The 20,887-nt window shown below is 32.7% G+C and overlaps 1 protein-coding gene across 1 annotated transcript in view; it reads right to left on the reverse strand.

Moving 5' to 3' along the window:
- Positions 1–20,022, reverse strand: part of LOC119632788 — a 30,118-nt gene extending 10,096 nt beyond the window's left edge. Inside the window, exons 1-4 of the mRNA XM_038025881.1 lie at positions 19,532–20,022; positions 7,454–7,638; positions 3,179–3,260; positions 41–1,471 (exon numbers count right to left, since the gene is read on the reverse strand). Coding sequence (XP_037881809.1) covers positions 41–1,471; positions 3,179–3,260; positions 7,454–7,565 — 1,625 coding nt within the window. The 5' untranslated portion in view covers positions 7,566–7,638; positions 19,532–20,022. The remainder of the gene's footprint in view (positions 1–40; positions 1,472–3,178; positions 3,261–7,453; positions 7,639–19,531) is intronic.
- Between the last annotated feature and the right edge of the window lie 865 nt (positions 20,023–20,887).

A 20,887-nucleotide genomic window follows, 5' to 3' on the forward strand; every position in this document is an offset into this window, starting at 1 on the left:
TTTATTTCATTTTTCGACGTCAATAACATGCTTTGCTTACCCAACAGCGTTATGTAAGGCGTCAGAGGTAAATTTAATTAGCATTTCACCTGAAGAAGCAGTCAATGTAAGTTTTGGAACTGTTGCGCCAGTAAATCCATTACCAGAATGTAGACGTAGGCCAGATGTAGATGAACCATCATAAACTTGGACATTATCGCTCTGATGTACCATAAATTTATTGAATTTTAGAGATAACGGCGATCCCATACTATTGCGTATAGTAAAATAACATTCTTGATTTTTAGGATAGTCTGCCAAACCAAAAGCAGGTGATGTTACTGTACCATTGCGAGCAGTAATTGTCGCCTTACATCCTTGTATATATCGTAAACTGAAACCTTTACCAGAATCTCCTAGACTAGATTTGAAGTACAAATATAAAGAATGACCAGTTGAAATGATAATCTTTTCGTTATCATTAGTTTTCCCTGTTAATCGAGCAATTGGGCGGCTCATGGGTGATTCACCATCGCGTATTAACAAAAAGTCACGTCCTTCGCTTATGTCCAGGTCATCAACTTCGACAGAAATGATTCGACCGACTTGGGCTTTAATAATATATAAGCATTCTAAACCGCCTGGATATTGTTTGGGATAATTGGGACTGGTCAAAGTCTGCCGCTGTAAAGTAGCTTTTAAAACACCACCGCAGTTCTTAGCTTCAGTTTTCCACGTGGCACGAAAACCCTTACGTTCCACGCTGCCGTCCGTAATAAACTTTACAATCATAAAATTCGAACCGGAAACAAAGGGATGAGCAGTCAAATCTTGCTTGCCACTTAGCGTAGCTAATGAAACTGACTTGTCCTCAGTGCGGCCACCCACCAAAATTTGAACAGTATCAAATGTTTTTTCCGTTTCGAAATCCTGAAATTGTAGTATTATGTTGCTGCCCAACGGGCCTTCCAAAGTCCATTTACATTTGCTTAACGGCGCATATTTATGAGGATAACTGGGAGTTTCAATTACATCGCCACCAGATTGCATATGATAATGGCATTGTGCGGGGCAATCCAATTCATCGGAACCGTCACCGCAATCATCGGCCCCATCGCAACGAAAAGCTTGATTCACGCATTTACTATTTGCACAATGTATAGAGTTCTGGGGGCAGGCGGGAGCCCGACACATAAAGGGTAGCAAACTCTCACAAGTGCCTAAGTCCCAAGATTGCGAATTTGATAGAAAGGAGGCAGCCACGCATTCTCCTGACGCGGGATCGGGTTGATGAAGTGACCAAAACCCTGAATACTGAGAAATAAGAGCACCTGACGCCGATTCCAAAGTATTTGTTCTCAAATCATCCAAAGAAGCCAAACCTAACCAATATTTATCGGAAGCACGGTGGTTTGGATCATTACTCCGCGCAATTGAAAGCGTATTATTATTTTCGGAAAATGAATCAATAGCTACCAATTCAGCGCCATATCTGCAGAAGCACAGAAAAATTAATTAAATATCAAAATTGTTCACACTTTCCCTAAAAATATAATAGAATTCTAAACGTCACACAACATCTTAAAGCTAAATTAATTACAACTAATTGATCCCATAATATACATGCTTTGCAAACTACTTTCTATTTTCCAGGAATTACCTTTTAAAATCAACGATGCTCATATATTAAAAGACAAATATTTTTAAAAGTGCTGTTGCCCCAAATATGATTTGTGTTGTACTGCTTGCGAACTTGTTATTTAAGTTCCAACACACACCTATGCATACCCGCAGAAACTTTCATTTCCAATACAAAACGAGAATTATTATAAAAACAAAAAAAACAACAGCAACAACAACAGCCTAACAAATACTTGATTTTCTATAGCCATTGATAACCAGTACTTACAGTTGCCTGTGAGTAGCTAAGCAAATGCCTACACAGTAGTGTATGTAGATGTAAGTATAAAAGAAATATTTTTGAATTGAAAAGAAATTTCAACAGAAAATCTCAACTTCAAAATGAAGAGTTATAGAAAGAGAATCCAATTGAGTCATCTTTACCCCTGGCGTTTTAAAAGAAAACATCAGACCGTGAGTTCATTTAACTAGATGCGTAAGACGAAAAATTGAGCTAAAACCAATACGAAAATTACAGTTTTAAACGTTTTGAAAATTGTCTGTCATCAGGTCAGCCGATTTCTTCGAGCTATTCGGATCGGATACATTTTCAAGTTTGACCTAAATTAAATATCTGTCGTTCGTATTACTGAAGTCTACCACTAAAAATCGTTTTAACGATCCTTGCGTGGCATTAACGAAGAACCCTGTCAATTTCCAGTTGATCTCAAGAGATTAAACAAAAAGTGTAAAGGAAATTATATTCGACTTAGTTGAATCCACCATTGAATATCCACAAGTAGCCTCGCTAGACCCTCTATTTCGGATCCATTAGCATCTGTTAAATAATGTACGATAGTTGATTACGACACAAGGCGGAGATCGAATATATCTTATATTCTACTGCAAAAATTTTAAATCATATTTTTCAATAAATGTGCAAAATGAAAACATATTTCAGTTTATTTAGGAATTACGAAGAAATTCCAGATCGGACTTATCTGCTTTTCGGATTTGATGCTGATAATTTAACAAGCGGTTCCAAGTTTTGAGCACGAAAACTTCAAGACCAGAAAATTAGGAAGAAAGCAAAAATTTGTATGATTTTCTAAATTTTTTAACTTCTGAACTTAACTTCACCAGAGTAGCACGAAAAGATTTCAAATGAGTGTTTCAAAATTTCTGTTGTGATTTCGACAATCAGAAGATGGCTTTTGAAGTGAATCAAAGTTGCTTTAAATCAGGTATTGTACAACAAACTTAGAAATTGATCGTCCAGATTAAAGTTACTATTTCGAGATTGGGAAAGAACGTCTTGAGTATATTTTGCTCAGCTTTGACATTCGCTCCCTTTTTAATCTTCAGTTTGCGTACATGTTGATATAAATAAACTGTTATAGGTTGCGTTGACTTGCAACGCAATTTGAAGAATTGTTTATTCCTGCACCATCTAAGAAAATAGCCCACGAATCGTGGCAGTTACTCAAAATAAAACAGTAAATAGAGCAAACTACAATTAACCTACTGTGGTAATATAAAAAAGAAGAGATAGAATTACAATTTAATAAAGGGAACTTACCTCCTGCACAACTCCGCGCTTTTCTCCCAAGAATGTTTAATATTAAAATATTTATAGCAGTGAAGCCCGTATAGCTCCCAACCTGAAAGAGAATGTAGTGTACTCGTCATACTTCATTCATTTTTACTTTTCAATTTTTAAAGATAATGCTATGTATTCATCTCTCTTGCCAGAATAAAGCTGATAAATAGATACCATATTGCGAAAAATTTTCAATAAATGGTTTCTTTCAGTCTTTTTAGTTCAGTCTCTTAAAAAAGAGATTTTTTTTCTAGATATTCCGATAAAAAAAAGACTCTCACATGTAAGACTCTTCTTTGCCTAAGAAGGATTTGAGTACGGCGTCTTTCTAAGATACACCCGTAGATTTCCCAGACCTATATTTTTTGCTACTTGTGTATTTCGTTAATTATATTAAATATAGTGGAGAATTTCGCACCTTAGAATTACGATTGGGTACCTTGGTCATACTAATTGTGTCGGTAAAAAGTAATGCGAGCGAAAACTAACAGATAAGGTAAGCTTAAGTGAGGAAGATACCCTAATAATTTAAAGAAGAGCGTTTTTTTGGCTCATTTTTTTTAGAATAGAAGGAGAGGTCGTATTGGATAAAGTTATCAACCATATACATTAGGTATACAAAAAAAATTAGGATCGGAAAACATTAAAAAACGATAACACTTGAGCCATTTTAAAAGGCTTTGCTGCGGACGACATATTTTTTGGCCCAAATCTGGAAAAAAAATATATATTAATTTTAACGATGCTCTTGCATGTTTTCAATAGCTTAGGGGTTCACTTGCAAATTGGTTCTATGCTGGTTACGGGTGTGCCTCTGTGCTAGTTGTGTAGCTGCCTTTTTTCTTTTTTATTTATTTATACATGAACTATTTTTATTTATTTTTTTTCTTCCAGGAGAGAATGTTTAAATTAACGTATCGAAAATCTGCTATGCTCTCCGGTAGAGAATGTTTTTTTTTAAATATACCGTACAACACTCGCGCAAAAAGTACAACAAGTTTAGGATTTGGTCTGGTTTGACAGTTTGATTTGAAAGTTTTGACCGTTTTGTTTGTAGAAAATTTTTGGTTACATTAAATTTTAAATTATTCTTTTCCATTAATTTGCAAGCGTTCATTCCTCAAAGCTTATATATATCCAAAAACGCCTGTTTACTCTACTCTTTTCCCAAATTCGCAGCATATAAAATAATTTGGTCGTTTTCACTGTGTAATATTCAATGTTAAAGAATCGCTGCGCTCTGCTCAACTAATGTCTGTCATAGTCGTTGAAAATCTTTAAAAAACTGAACGAGACGCCATATAAGACTACTGTGAAGGTAACATAATAAACTATTGAACTAGTTTCATAAACATAGACATCAAAAGAAGCCCGATACTTGAGGACCACGTGAATTAACATTGAAAAATGTAATGGTGCGAATGTTCATCTGCGAAGTGCTGCTAAAGGGACTAATATGAATGAAAATTTCATCGCTTACGATAAAAAACATGCGATAAAAAACAAAGTCGAAGGCAACCAAAGTTGCCCGGACGGTAGCGTAGCCTCAATTGACGCTCCGTTTCGCGTAGCTTGACTCATTTTGGCTTAACAATTTATGCCACTCTCTACTTTAACAACTAATGGCAACTTGTAGTCAGGAATGTAAATTTGATCGACAGGGAAGGTAATAATCCCAGCCAACAGATATGTAGCTCCCCGGATCAATATCACCTGCTTTAGTTTAGCACCAAGAAATCCTATTTCTTTCACGGTGATGGCAGTAGTGGTAAATATCACAAGGCTATCAGAGGTCTATCAAAATTACATATACTGGGTTTAGTAAAATTTGTTGCGAATATTGTTCCCTTTCCTATGGTTTACCCATATAAAATGTGAGGCAATGTAAATGTTTTTTTTCTTCCTTTAGAACTAATTAAAAAAGTATTTAATCAGGTCTTGAATGCATTATATGCAAAATTTGGACTATGTATGTAGTGTGTTAGAACTGAATGTAAATATATATATATATATGTATATATATATATGTATATATATATATATAAATATTTATATTAGAGCTCGTATATGTAAAGTTATTGAATGACTCTTGTATGCTAAATAAAAGTCTTGGGCTACAAAACAAGCATTGCTTTGGGAATTTCAACAATTTTGCAAATAACCAGCTGAGTATTTTCTGTTGCTGCTTTCGTTAACAATGCTGTGATGTGGTTAGCCTTGATTAATACTAGCTATACAACATAGTGAATAATGCCTGTAAATGACAAACCACTAAATATATTCGCCTTCTTGCTTACTCACAATTAGCATCGAACGATTTAATGTCAATGAAAAATATTCTGTAAATACAACACCTCGACTAATTTGTGCGTGAAGTTAACCAAACCGGTTAGGTTTCTCTTCAAAAGCAAGACCAAAAAAGTCGACACAATCTTTTCGACAATTAAAAAAAACGAAATCAAAGTAAAATCAATTTACGTGCAGAACAAATTCCATGCACTAAAAAATGTCACAATGACCAACAATGCAAGCTTGTCCTTGTAAGCAAGCAAGCAAAAGAACTCTAAGTTCACAAAGAATTAATACGAAAATATGAAAAGTTTTGCAGTTCGCTTTTTGCAAGTACTACATTATGCGTTAATGTTATTGGATGATTGGGGATTGTTTTTCTAAGGAGTAACTATATGTATGATTATCCTTTCATGCTTTTCATATAAGATACACAAATTCCAAAACAAAAAATTCCATCAAGCGATTTCGTTGATTGATCGAACGAATTAAATTGTGAAGAACAATTATTTTTTCGGTTCACTTAATAAAAAAATTATTGATAAGATTTCAGAAACCAAAAAAAACATATCTTGAGAAAATTTCTATACACAATAAACATATGTGCATATATATGAAATGTATATATTTAAAGTTAATTACAGTTAAGTTTTTCACGCTTGGCTGAATATTGCTTAGTCGTTATGGTCAGTATACAATGTACAATAAATGATTCTTTCCGTTTCTATAACAATTAAGAACAGAATTTTCTTATTGAATACTTACTGCTTAATACAAAGCATAGCTTCTTGTATCTAAGATGAGGGGGAATATGAAAAAAAAAAAAAAAATTAAGAGGCTTTTCTAAACTTTCTTGAATTTTCAACTTTAATCACTTCATCTCAAATCATCGCTAATTCGGTAAGTAGGTGCAGATAAAAGATGAAATGATTCATCTTTAACATACTTCTTTATTCACCTACATACCAGATGGGCTTATGATGTAAGGATCTTTTAATGAATTGTTTGTTGTATTCTCTACATATATTTTGTTTCGAGTAGTTAAAGCACTTGATTTCTACTGCATTCTGATTAGAGCATGCAATGTAACGTGGTATAAGTGAAGAGCATATAGCGAATGTAGGAAATTCAAAAGATTTAAACAGTAAACCTGTTCTTTTATCATATAGCGTGCAGCCAATATTTAAAAAAAAAGCTATTATATACCACAATACATACATGCACTTGTAGATGTGTGTGACGAGAACGAGTAACGATGAATTGTATTTGCGTGTGTAGACGTTAGCAGATCTGTGTAACTTTTTTTTTTATGTACAATACATAAGAACAGCTATTTTATAATATAAATAAAACAACAACTAATACTAAGGCAACTATTTACGCCAACTGAGCAAGCTAACCAACAAGTGTTGCAAGTTTACATTTATAGCTTCAACGCGAGTTGTACCGTTAAGAAATCCATTTGTTTCTTGTTTTCATATTATGCTTGTGTTATTATTATTTTATTATTTTTAATGCATTATATTTGTTGTTTGGCTTAGTTTTAACACAATTTTCTGAATATTAGACACACTTTTCGCTTGGCAAGAAAGTGTTTGTAATGCAGTCCGGAAAACGGTATCCATTAATAACAAGATTTGGATTTGAAATTTTAAATTAAAAAATGGATATATGTATATATATAAATATATAAATATATAAATATATTTCATGCACATACATATAAGAGCATGCAAACCACATCACCTGCAACTTGCAGGCAGTGATTTCATTTAATACAATTCAAGTGATAAAGAAATTTGATATTTTATTGCAAATGAATCATGAACACATGAATATGTCAATGTGAAGGAGATTTTCTTTTTCTTTTCATACGTATTCAACACAACAAAAAAAAAAAAAGAAAAAAGAAAACGATCATACACATGTACACCTTAATGTGTAAATATATTTGTTAAAACTCACCATTGGGACAAGAAAATACATCTTCGCCAGCTTTGACTGATGCACAGCCTAATGATATTAAAAATATAAGTCCGGGCAGCCAAAAACCACTGACTGCCGTCACTCTGCCCATAATGAAAACTCTTGCAGCTCACACACCTTTATGTGAGTTATTCTGTTATTTTATTGATCGAATTAAGTTACACCTGCAAAAGATAGAAAATGAAATGATGACATTACCTTAAGTGTTTGGCTATTAAACAAAATACATAAATCCATAATATTTTTTTATATAACTGTGAATAATTTATTAAAACCGAATATGAATAAATAAAATATGCGAATACAAACTCGTTTAGTGTTAAAACAAGTAAGAAAACTATATATTCGCCTTGACGCAAGTCTTTGATGTACATCACTTGGAACAGCTAGTATTCCATACTACTTCATTAAATCATTGTATTCATCGCTTTGGATCTCTAAAATTCCATACTAGTGTATTAAATCATTATATTCACCGCTTTGGACCGTTGCAATCTCTTACTATCGCATTAAAGTGGATTTGTTAGGTGATCAATTGAGACTGACCGTGTGATCAGTTGGTTTAGTTTGGTCACGCCCATTTTTCAGTAAAGTTCTAATAATAGCCTAACAATGTTTTTACCGAGTGGCAACGGGTTTTAATTCACAGCATATTGCCTGTCTATTGCTGGAACGGTTATATGCCAAGTTTCAATTTTCTATCTTAATGTTTGTGACCGAAGGCGTTACAATGGCAGACAGCAGATGGAGAAATGTTAAATGAATACGGTTAGATTGGGCTTGGAAATATTCGCTACATAAAAGTAATATACTTTAGACGATTTCTAATACGTGTGAATATTACAAACACTAATATGCATACTCCGAGAACGGATTTAATAAATGAGAAAGCTACGCTTCGTTTAAAGCATACCTTATATCATTACCATTTAAAAAAGTGATAACAAATGCAGACCAGAAATGGATTGTAGACATGTAAGTTGTTCGATTTCGTATTTAGCAATAATTTATTTTAAATTTCGTAAGAATATCGGTTTAATAAAATTCCCTTCATATACGTTTCACGGCAACTTTAAAATTTTTAGGCTAAAGACATGTTGTATATCAAATTTCTTCCCCTACCACAATTGCAATTTCACGGGGCATCAATAGTTTTAAAGCTCATTCGTACACTCTTTCATTCGAAAGTGCACTTTGGTGCAGCTTGGGAAGGCGTAACCTTTTCATCATCAAACAAACGCTTTTCAACGTTTAGCATTTTAAGCTTTCAGCCAATTTTCACAACATAAAGCATATCGAAGCATAAATTTGTTAAGAAGGAAAATGTATGGGAGAATAAATTTCTCAAGTAAAATTTCTAATAAAATGTTTAATTTTAATAATCAAGTGAGATACATCGCGGGCTATTGATTATAGAAGAAGAGATAGAGATGATTTTTTAACACTAGAGCAATCGACATTTTACATCTATCCATCTCTACTGTTATGGGCCATTTTCGCTCCATGGATTCGCTACAACCGCAAAAATGAAAATTAGCAAATTAAAATTTGACACAAAGATTCTTTGATCGATTAAGAATGTGAGGTCAAAGAACGAAATCTGTTTACGTTCACGTTCGTAAGATTGAAGAAATTGATACAAACTCGAGAAGATGTCGACGTTGTGTTCATATTTTTGTCTATAATGTTCGATCCCGTGAAGATATTTCCGAAATGGACCCGATCTGTTCATAAATGTGACCATAATTAGCAACAAAATTTTAATGTAAAGACAACGTAGAGAATATCTGATTACATGTAGTTAGTCCTTTCATATAAATAAAAATCATAAAAGAATTATTACAACTTTGCATGGGTCGTAAACATTTTTTTTTTTTTCACAAATGTCATAACGACCCACTGACACTTTTAGTGTTAAATTTTAATGTCATAGTTGTTATTACTTTAATTTGAAAAATTATATTTTAAATAAGAGGAATCTAAAGCTCGTATAAATTGCAAATCTTCTAGTTTCAATAAAATGCATAAATAATTATCACAAATTTAAAGTTTCACCTAATAAATTTAATATACACACATTTGCACTAATCTAACTAAAACAGGTAACCATTAATTTGTATGATTTGTACAGCCGCGATTGTTGGCCCCAAATTTATTTATATATTTTTCTATTACTATTATATCTAAATTTCTTGATAAGTCAATGGAATAGTCAGAGGAGCAGTACACACATTCATAGTGCAGCGTATATTTGAAGCGAACTGAGTTAAAGTCAAAAAAAGAAAGTATGAAAACATATATAAAAATATCTTAGTTGTGGATCGAGTAGATTAAATTAAACAATTATAAGATCATTGCGTATGCATATTGTATTTGTATTAATAATAATTCTTCCTCTCGGTATTTATACTCTCATCATTCATTTACCTAACGCCAATGTTTTCACAAGTGTTTTATGTGTAAAATAGAAAGGTCAGCCTATACTTTCCATTATTTTCGTTCTCTCGTCTGCTATGAATAGGAGAGTAAATATTCCCTATGACCATTGATGTGCTCAAATTAAATATTTATTTTACACATGTAATTAATAAAAGTGTAAGCAGTTTACTCTGCAAAATATAACTTATTCGCGTAGATGAAAAACACATATTTCGGGATAATAGTAATTACAGCTAATTAAGGCCAAACTGGTAATAAATCAATGTTTTCTTTTTTTACAATTATAAAGTAAACATTAAGCTAACTGTAATATGAAAGTATATAAACTTAATAGATGATATTAGTTGTATTATCTGATATATAGAAAAAGTTCCTCAAGAACTCAAAACTGGAAAGATATTGATTGAAATCGGATATTATGCATATATTCTGCTTCTAACTAAAAAAATGAACAAGTATCCCCAATTTGGGTTAACACTTTCGCGACGGCACGTTAGCATAGCGATAGACCATCAGAATGATACTTCGCCACAAACCTGCGATCATAATGCACTATTGCACAGAGATTGCATCAGCCGCTACGATGCCACAAATGCTTGCCGTGTATATACCGCACTCGTCGCAATAGGGTTGATGAAGGAGTTCGTTGAGACACGTATTTCGAGGCATCCGTGTCTATCGGTATCCGCCAGAACGGGGCTGTATCCGTCTGCATGATCCTGTTCCGACGAACTTTGTTCTCGAAAATGACCCAAGTTTTTCCTTCACTGTAAGTCCAATTAGATTAAAAGCTTCTTACCCAAAGTCAGTTTATTAGCAAAAGTTCTATAAATATGACTCAGCATCATTTTTAATTAAGAAATGACGCCTAAGGTCTATGATTATAAATATCAATACGTGGCGAATGGAGTTTCGGCACGTTTTTGTAATCTTCGAATCTTCAACTTTTCTTGTAAGTAATATGATGTGACAATCATAACTAGTTGAAAACCCCGTTTTGACGGGAAGTAGTTGAGGACGTACGAAAAAGTTTATCATTACTTTTCATCTATTGCTATTGATTTTCTATAAACATCGATGGAAAGCATTATATCGTACGCAGTTCATAAAAAATTCTTGGAGAAAGCAAGATCGTAAAATAAACAAAATAAAACACATGAAAATGCTATAATTAAATACCCTACATCATCTTACACGTATTAATGTAACGTCTGCAAATAACATCAAAAAAACAAGACAAGCGTACAAGCGGGCGGACAAGCATAGATGAGAATAAGAAAATGATTTGCAATCGATCGTTATAATAAAATTTGGATCTATCTTAGATCTTTCTGGGTTTAGCATACATCCGCATAAATTTAATATACCCTTTACCACGAGTGGTGTAGAATAAGATTTTATTTAAAATCTCACCCATGTGACGAAATCTATGAAACAAGTTTATTAAAATAAAAGTCAAAATACCCTCGGCTTAGGGAATTAATACAAATTACGGACAATCTGTAAAAGTAACTCTTAACTTGTGCTATATGAAAAATTATTGCTTTTGAAAAATCTTTCATTGATCTTCTAAGAGAGACTATACAATACAAGAAGGATCAAATAATTGGCTTGGACGTTTTTAGTTTGCGAATAACAAGAAAACTATAAAAGTTCCCCAAATGGAATGAACGATAGCTGCAATGTGTTGGTTAATCCATATTTTACTTCACAGTATCGATATTTTTTTGGCGGTATGTTTACGTTTCTGACAATGGTTACATGTTAGAAAAACCATTTGATTCAAATTTTCCATTTACATTACGAATAATAAGCATTAAGCATAAGTTTGCTTATTTACGTTCAAAAGGTTGCTTGAATAATTTCATCATTTTTGTTGAAAATTTTAAACAATCTCTTTACGCTATGGAATTGTGAATGTTTCGACGACGATCTGCCAAATACTATCAATTTTTGGTGGAATTTGAAAAAAAACATAAACTAAGTCGCGTTTTGAAAGTGTCCTATCCCTGTTTGATCGCCTCACTCTTCTATAATGTAAAATTCAATAAGTTTGTAGGATGGCTATTGACGAATCCATATGATTTCCAATCATTTCACAAAAACAATGGTAGTGTCACTAATACAATCGTAACTTTGTCGAGGATGGCCAAATATATATGTCGTCCCACGAATTTATTGAGTAACATCTTAACAAGTATTCAAGCAATAAATGAGAAGAAAACTCATTACTTTCTGCAGTTGATCCAAGAATAAATATTGGTCTGATATTTTGAGGACATTTTCTTATTATTGTTCTCGTAAGTAATTCCCAAACTTACAAATGATCACTTCCTTTGGGATTAACTTTCCACTTTGTAAGTTTCGTAGCATATGCACATTTCACGTTTAAAGGAAATGTATTGATAACGAAATAATTAATTTAAAAGCTGTAATTTTCAAAGAATTCATATACTTGAACATTTTTGTTCGTTCCACTTTTGCTTACTTCTCATTTCATAAAACTTAATAAGTAGGAAAGTAATAATAAGTAGTGTAGTGTGTTTATTGAGTCATTGTTAATAATGCGAATGATGAAGAGAGATATTTAAAGTATGCGATGTCTGATTGAATTGTCCGAAATCGCGCTTTCAAACGAACTTTCACTTTAGCAACTCAACTGTTATGGCTCCTCAAGCTCAGCACTGCTTGTATGATTTTTTATTATTATTATTATTTTTTGTTTCTTTTCTTTTAATGTGAATAAACACTTTCATGTTTAATATTTATGCATACACATGCACATATGCACATTGATCAACAGTTCACATAATCGTTAAAGCATACCGAAGACTCTTTTTCTTTTTTTTTCTTTTTTTTTTTGTAATTTTCTATTCAAGTTTTTTTTGTTTTTCAATTTTCTTGCTTAACATTTAAACTTGTTACGTTAATCAGTTAGTTTCGTAAAATAAATGAAACATTGTATATATATATCTTGAAATCCGGGCTGAAGGTCATTTTAAATGTATTTAGGTCAAATAATATTATTTGCGAAATTTATCCCATGCAAGCGTTATTGGCAAGAGTCGTAAATAAACAGGTCTTAATATGGAATTTTCGAAATTTCCTTAAAAAGCACCGATTAAAACAAAAAGCAGAAAACAAAAAAAATGCGAAAAACGAGGCAATTACTAAATCACTAAGATGTAATCAAGAAAATAACATTAACGTTATAAGAAAATGACTTACTTGGCTTAAGTACAACAACTAGCTATGTTTGCTTGTGTTAAAATGCAACGCTTATCTTCTTTTTCTTTACAAATTTCCCAAGCACATTAACTTAATCTTATTAAAAGTTTTATGTTTGAAAATTATCACTAAAAACATATAAGAAAACAAAAAAAGTTTGAAAATATTATAAAATTATTCAATAATCGAATTAGAAAGTTCAACCTTTTCTGTTTGTAAACATTTTTTTTTTTTTTACAAATTAATGTTTTTCAAAAGGCAATTGTCACGTTTCTACTGGCATTTGACTCATCTCATCATCGTTTTTTTTTTTTTTTTTTTTTTTTTTTAAAGCAGGCGAAAACACGTTTTTTTTTAAAAAACAAAAAACTGAAAATACGAGAATGTCTATTATTTCGGAGCTTTTGGAGAGACAGAAGAAAAACTTGTTTGCACTTTAAGTTTGACTCTAATGCCAGCAGCTGACATAGTACATAATTTTTTTTCTTATTCTACTTCACAACGTGTAAATAAATGAAAAAAGCTTTTTGTATAGAGCTATTTAAAGATTTTATCATGTGCATCTTATTCATATTCGTATTATTGCCTAGATTTGAAAACCTTAAGTTATACTCTATCGGACGAACTTTAAGCCTTGAAAAGGTTCGTTTGTGTTTGTGTTTCGAGATTCTAAGTGCTTGCGCTCAATACATAATATTTTTTTTTTTTTTTTTTTGTTTTCCAAGTTTCATTTCCATAACTAATAAAACTTTTTATGGCTGACCCAGTCTAACGTCTTGAATTTTGACAAATAAGAATATTATATGCGCCCGGTACTGTGTCACAGCGCAAAAGGGGCTAAAAAATAAATTAATTTTCACAATCTACGATATTTTAGAGTTATGACTTATTTACTCTATTTTTGTGCAATAAAATTGAAAATATGTTCTCAGTTTTCGCCGTATTGCTGGTATTTTTCATTTATTTCGTTTTGGCTCATTTTTAAATTCTTTTGCAAATTCATAGACGATATCTTCATTTTTGCGAAACGGAGTAGGTTTATCACGGATGCACAGACGGGCGGATGAGTGGATGGACGGACCGATATGCTTAGGCGCATTCCGAATTTGAAAGCTGGTTTTGGAAGCTTACTTCTCGACGTTATAGAGATCTTTACGAAAAAATTAAATTTGTTTAGCATTAGAAATGGGCCAAATGAGGCAAACGACGTGCCCACTATAAAGCGCATACTGAAAGCGTCTTGCTTTTCCTGAGGAAAAACTTTATAGCTGTCTGCACATTGCTCATAATTTATGGATAGAAGGTTCTCTACTTATTTTATGGAGGACTTTACTATTCCTGTTTCAAAACTTTTGCAGGTTTGCAATGGCGTAGGGATTTACACGAAACTCGGATCTGCACCGGCTGCGGATGTACCTCTGCGCTAGATGTGTACATGCTTTTTTTCTTTTTTTTCACCTATTTATTTATCATAATTCTTTTATCTTCACTTCTTTTTTTATACTTTGCATTAGTTTTTAGCAATAATTCATATAAGATTTATTTCGAAAAGAAATAAGCTAAAACTGGAAAAAAACGTCCATGTCCACGCGCAATGATAAGCGAAAAAATTTTGATTCTTTTCATATTATTCTACATAAAGTCTGTCAGTAAGTAATTCACCTAAAATTCCTAGGAAATAACTCATAATATTAATTCTGTCCTTTCTCATCAAGTCGCGGGAAGGATAAATTTGGACTAGCATATTACAATGAATGGTGGTGCGTACGTAAGATCCCATCCCAGGCGAATATAAATTTTTTACGGCTTATTTTTTTCATTTAAATGTCTTGTTATCCTTAAATATTCTAAGCTCATGTGTCCGTGAGATGATGAAAAGTTTTATTGACTAGGTGGACAGTTGTGTTCGTTTAGCGAAAATTTTATTTCAGTAGATTCAGTCGTTAATATTGGTTCTTGAAGAAACTTTAGCAGTTGTGCTTTACGGTTATTTTTTCACAAGTTTTACAAACGGTTTTATATTCTTGGACTAGAATTTTTATTAAAATCGTTTCCACAGAAATGTACAAATTTTGACTTTCTTAACATGGACTACTAAACGTCGAGGTAAATGTAAGAAGAGTAATTGCTTTTTTCCAGTCAGTCTTAACAACACTATAGTGGAATACGACACACCTTAGAATACTCTACATCACTTCATTTAATACAGTTGCACTTATGATGACTTTTCAAAATAAAATGTAAGGTTTGGGAAACGGTCGGAAAAGTGATTCCACTCAATCCATTCTCAATGTCGATGTACTCAATTTCATCAAAAATTGCAACTTATAGATTGGACACAAAAAAACGAGACGGGCAAGCTTAGATCGATTCAGAAGCAAAGGGTGATTCTGCCTCAAATTCCCCTGCGAATGGGATACTTAACACACCCTTGCGTCACAATTGCTGCAAAGTATAGAAACCATTGCATTAAAAATAAAAATGAAAAGCTACTGATGGATGGTACAGACTTTTAATTTGTCACAACATCAAATATGGCTTCCATAAGGAATCGTTCCAATTTTATTTACAAAAATTAAATTCGTTTCTTGCATTCGTTCACATTCGTCTTTATTTCGTTTATTAGAACATGTTGCAGATAGCTTAAATCGTTTACTCATTTGACAATTTTAAAAGCAAAAGTTCCAAAATTATTATCACGTTTCATTCGAGATTACACTCATAGAGAGACATATAATTATAAAATCACATTAAAAGTACATTTTTATGTGTATTTATGTATATGTGCCTGTATGCCAATGTCTACAGAAAACTGCTTTCTCGCTAACAATTAAAAGAAAGTCGTCAATGACTCTTTGTTTGTTTGTCTCGTATTTACAAAGTCCGTCCATACGAAGCACTTTCATTAAAAAACTCTTCAGTCAAATATGTGCTCATATAAACTCAAAGTTTACCAGATCGTTTGTAAATACCAAGGTAAGGCTTAAATATTTATTATATTATATGATTAGACAGACATAAGACATTAATCATTGCACGTGTATATTATCTCAGCGAAAACTAAGTTACACGAGCTCAGTGCAGACAATTGCTTCATCTTGCAGATTGAATTGACAATTGTACGTTCGCAAATGGGCCTCGACTTGTCGGCTTAACCTACAGATAACTTTCCCATTTAGTTTTGCACATAAAAGCGACAACATATAACTGTCTACACTTGATTACCAAAAAACAAAACAAAAAAAAAAAAAAAAGAAGAAACTTATGGATGTATGTGTTTTCCAACAACTTTCATTTAACTTTTACATTATGATTCATGCACAGATTTCGCATTTACATCGTTGATAACATTTTCGTATTACTTAATACATCTTTCGATTACACGAACCCACGATTATCCGAAGCGATCGATAGAAAAAAGTAATAAAAAAAACATTTATCTTTATATCTAATACGGAGAGTGCAGAATGTGTACCGAAATATTGTTCTTAGACTTAGAAATGCATGTAGAACAGTTAGGAAGAGTCATCTTCTCAGTCTTTATATCTAATACGGAGAGTGCAGAATGTGTACCGAAATATTGTTCTTAGACTTAGAAATGCATGTAGAACAGTTAGGAAGAGTCATGAATATTGTTTTAGCGATCTGCGTTCGTCTGGCTGTGTGTGTGATTTTTTCTGCCAATTACAAGTTGAATAATTTTTATAGGTTAGATAGCTTAATCCTACCTAATAACGGTATGATTATGTGAGGTTATGGATGAATTCATTCCTTATATTCGAAATTCAGGCCATTCCATACGTATTATAGATCCTATGAAATGAAATATATGCACATTTTGACAGCCTTAGACTGTGAGTCAATGTAACTATGTTCCTCATTGCATCGGCTTATAAATCTTTTTGTTTGTCTGCTGTTTACAAGGCTTCACCATGGGACAGATTTTTTAAAAACACGTGTTCAGCTAAGAAACAGATATATCAAAAATATGGACGATCTTATTATCCCTTCGATCATTTGCTAAGCAATCTGTCATTTGTTATTGTAACGCTTGTTATTTGCCATTTTGATCGATAATTATTTGTCATTAGCACATACTTCGCCAGGGAAATAAATACAAACCTTTGCAGAAAAAAAAATGCGAAAAACTTTACTTATCTAAATCGAATTTAAAACTGGTAACAACACTATACCGGACCGCCGCTCATCGTTAAATACCCCATGCCACCTCCAGTTATTCATAAGACATCTTTTCAAAATAAGGTGATATATGAGGAGCTGTCGCGAAAACGATGCAACCCTAACTATTTTCGATGGCTTTCTTCCTTGGGTTCAAATAAGTTCGAAGAGTACCAAAAATTGCTGCATGACAGACGGATAAAGAAGTTTAGATCGATTCAGAATGAAAATACGGTAAAAGGTGGGTCTATCGCAAGTCCTTCTTGGTGCTGCCTATATCCGCACAAACTTAACATGCCCTAAAAAGACTTGTAGGGCATAAAAATTCTACTCTCAGTTTTTCTCAGTTTTGATTATTTTATATGTTAGGCAAATTTAGTAAATTTTCTGAAAACTATAATGGGTAGAGGACTTCATAGCATTACTACATTTACTATAGGTTATAATATATGTATCTATATATGAGCCTGACTTTTGATGAAAAAATGTGAACACATTTTTCTTTTCTCTTTAATTGAACTTTATTAAGCAAATACCTTCCATTTTGATCGGTAAACATTTTCTATTTCTCTAGTAACACCATTCACTGTCATCACTGAGAAAAACTGAACTGTTGGACGTTCATAGGCTATTTTTGAAGTCAACTTTGCGGTACTAACAGTGTAATAAGGAGAACGAAACAAATTGTAGTGGGACGCTATAAGATCCGTGTTAAGAGGACAACCCGTTATAAAAATTGCTCTGTCAACAAGCCCTTTCGACTTTGACCCTGCCATGATGTGATCTTATATGTACGAAAATAGCGGTCGGCAGGAGGTATGTAAACAACGACCGCAACCTAGTGCATTTATGTCTAACCGGAAGATATCACAACTTCATCGACTATGTATTCACTGCAGCTATGACTAAGTACGCCCTAGGGCGCTGAAACTTAAACATTGACTCGCTTATCTACACCGTTGCCGATGCGGCTATTTAGCAATTCTGGGCAACCTGCTTTCATTGCGCGTTACCCGTTGCCAGTAGAGTGTGGAGTCAATTTTCTCTTCAGGCTGGAGCAGCTCACGATTGGGGATTCGCTTCCAATACCAACAAATACAAAGCATTACCTTATATGACGCTAATCCGAACTTCGGAACCGTTTGCGCAGCTTCATGAATCTTCTCTCGCTTGTTGTCAAATGTGATTGACTATCTTATTTATTTTTTATTAAATTTTCCTTATTACTGTTGCACTGCAATATCACGCTACGTGTTGTGTCCAGCCCTATGTGAACTGTCCGTCTGCAAATATTGTCTCAGGAGACGAAAGATATCTCAATATTTTAAAAAATTTCATCGAGCTTCCTAACGATCCGTTAATAAGAACGCGTCCTTAACATTGAAATTTTCCCAGAGGAAATGACAAATTCATTTTAGTGCTACTGATTTGGGAGACCACCACCTCCTCTTTTGCCTCACTATATTCTTAGCTAAGGTAACGTTTCAACTACTAGTTGGCAAACGTGCAATTTCAACCGACTACTGTTAAAAAAGTAATTTGTTATATTTTAATTAGATTACTATCAAATATCGTCTAAGTCACAGGTTCATTCGTAATCTAAACTATCTACGTCTTGTGGTGTAATAAACTCTCTATGATATTTCGATATGTTATTTTATTTACTAGAATACATTTTTCAATAAGTTTTTACGATCACATAAAGATCTCGTCGGTATTGACGAATCGCTAAGATTCTAACCTAGTACTAGTCTGCAAACGAAATGTGTCACGATTTCATGACATACTGACAATTAGTTTACAAAATGCTGTTCCTTTAGTGACGCAACAAAGTAAATCTAAATTTTTCCATTGTCTTACAAAAATATAACTAACGTCAGGAAAACAACTTGACGACTGGATTCGTCGACAGCGGCTATGTCATTCTACGAACTTATTAGGCGGTCTGTTATACATTTCTGCTCATAGATCTTGTGCACTGGAAGTTGCAAAATTGATTGCCTTCACTCACGAAGCCCATTACGATTACGATAGCCCTATTATAATTGTTTTCCAAACCTCCTGACTCTTTCAATTTTTAAAGTTTGAGCTTATAAAGGAACACGAAGTGCTAGTAGTCGTAGTGTATACCAAAAGTTTCGGAATCTAAGTCGTACTTGCTTTCATTTCATACTTATTTTATATTCTAATCTTATCAACTAGTTCTCATACCTTTTTTAAGAGAGCATCCAAAATTTTCATGTATATCTTGAATATTGATAATAATCCGCTAAAGATTCGTTTACCTCAGTAACACACTCATATGAGCACATAAACACACACACACACACACACACAAACGTAAATGCTCGTTGACAAGCAGTTTATTATATGTACTTAATACAAACACTTTTGAGGATTTATTGCATGAAATATGTTACAAATGCTTTCGATTATTCGTACGTTTGTTTGTATGTATATGTATACACTTGGATGGCATAAATTAATGTTTAAGAGCCACTCCCTGTTAAGAAAGAATTTAGGAAAATTAAGACACTCAGCATATAAGAATATATATAGGTATGTAAATATGTATGTATTTAGTTTATAAAATAGTGGTGGGCGATATAATAAACGCGTTACTTTTAATAAAATTCCATTCAAATAAATTTTTTTTTAAAACAGTGGTTTTCTTAAGAAAAAAGACTTAAGGCGCAAACTTGTTTTGAATAGAGTAACGTGTGATAAAAATACGAATAACTTTTCTTTTTCTCTCTCTTACAAATTTCTTTTTAAATTATTCTTTTGCCATTCCACTATTAATCAATATATATATATATATATATGCAAATATATATATTTGTAAATTTGTGTAGAAAAGTAGAAAAAACGACAACAACAACAACAAAAATATTAAAAAAATACAACTATTGCGGTTTGTGTATCTTTTGTTTTTGTTACTTTAGACGCGCATACATATGTATTTATATAGGAGCGAGTGTGTAAATTTACAGATAGATAGATAGATAGACGCCTTATGCAGGTTGGTATGCAATTATGAAAACATTTGGTTTCTTTTTTGTGTTTCCCTCTCTTTAAGCTTTTTCTTAAGCAAGTCTTAACATTTTCTTCGTTTATCTTCCATTACTTCCCTTACAACTTTGTTTGTAAGCAAGTATGTTGTAGCGCTTTTAGAAATTCAACTTCTCACACAACTGCTATACTTATTTATAATTTGCATTATTTATTCTCTTTCGATTGGTTTTTGTGCTTCCATTCATTTATTTATTTCTTTAATTTATTTATCTTACAAAATGGAGTTGCAATGCTCTTAATATTTTGCTGGCCAAGAGAGTTTATCCTACCAAGATAATTTCATTATTTACGAAGTCGCAATGAACAGAAAAATCAATATATGTATGGGTGTGTGTATGCGTGTATAAATATATTCATTTTTATTTTTTTATTTATTTATTTATTTATTTTTTTTTGTTCTACAGAATGACACATAATTTATGAAATTTCTCCGTCAACTAATTAAACTGGTTAAAGTGCTTCGTTGGCATTCGAAAAGCGCATGAGCAAGAG

The sequence above is a fragment of the Glossina fuscipes genome, unplaced genomic scaffold, assembly GCF_014805625.2.
Source record: "Glossina fuscipes isolate IAEA_lab_2018 unplaced genomic scaffold, Yale_Gfus_2 2, whole genome shotgun sequence".
Lineage (NCBI taxonomy): Eukaryota > Metazoa > Arthropoda > Insecta > Diptera > Glossinidae > Glossina > Glossina fuscipes.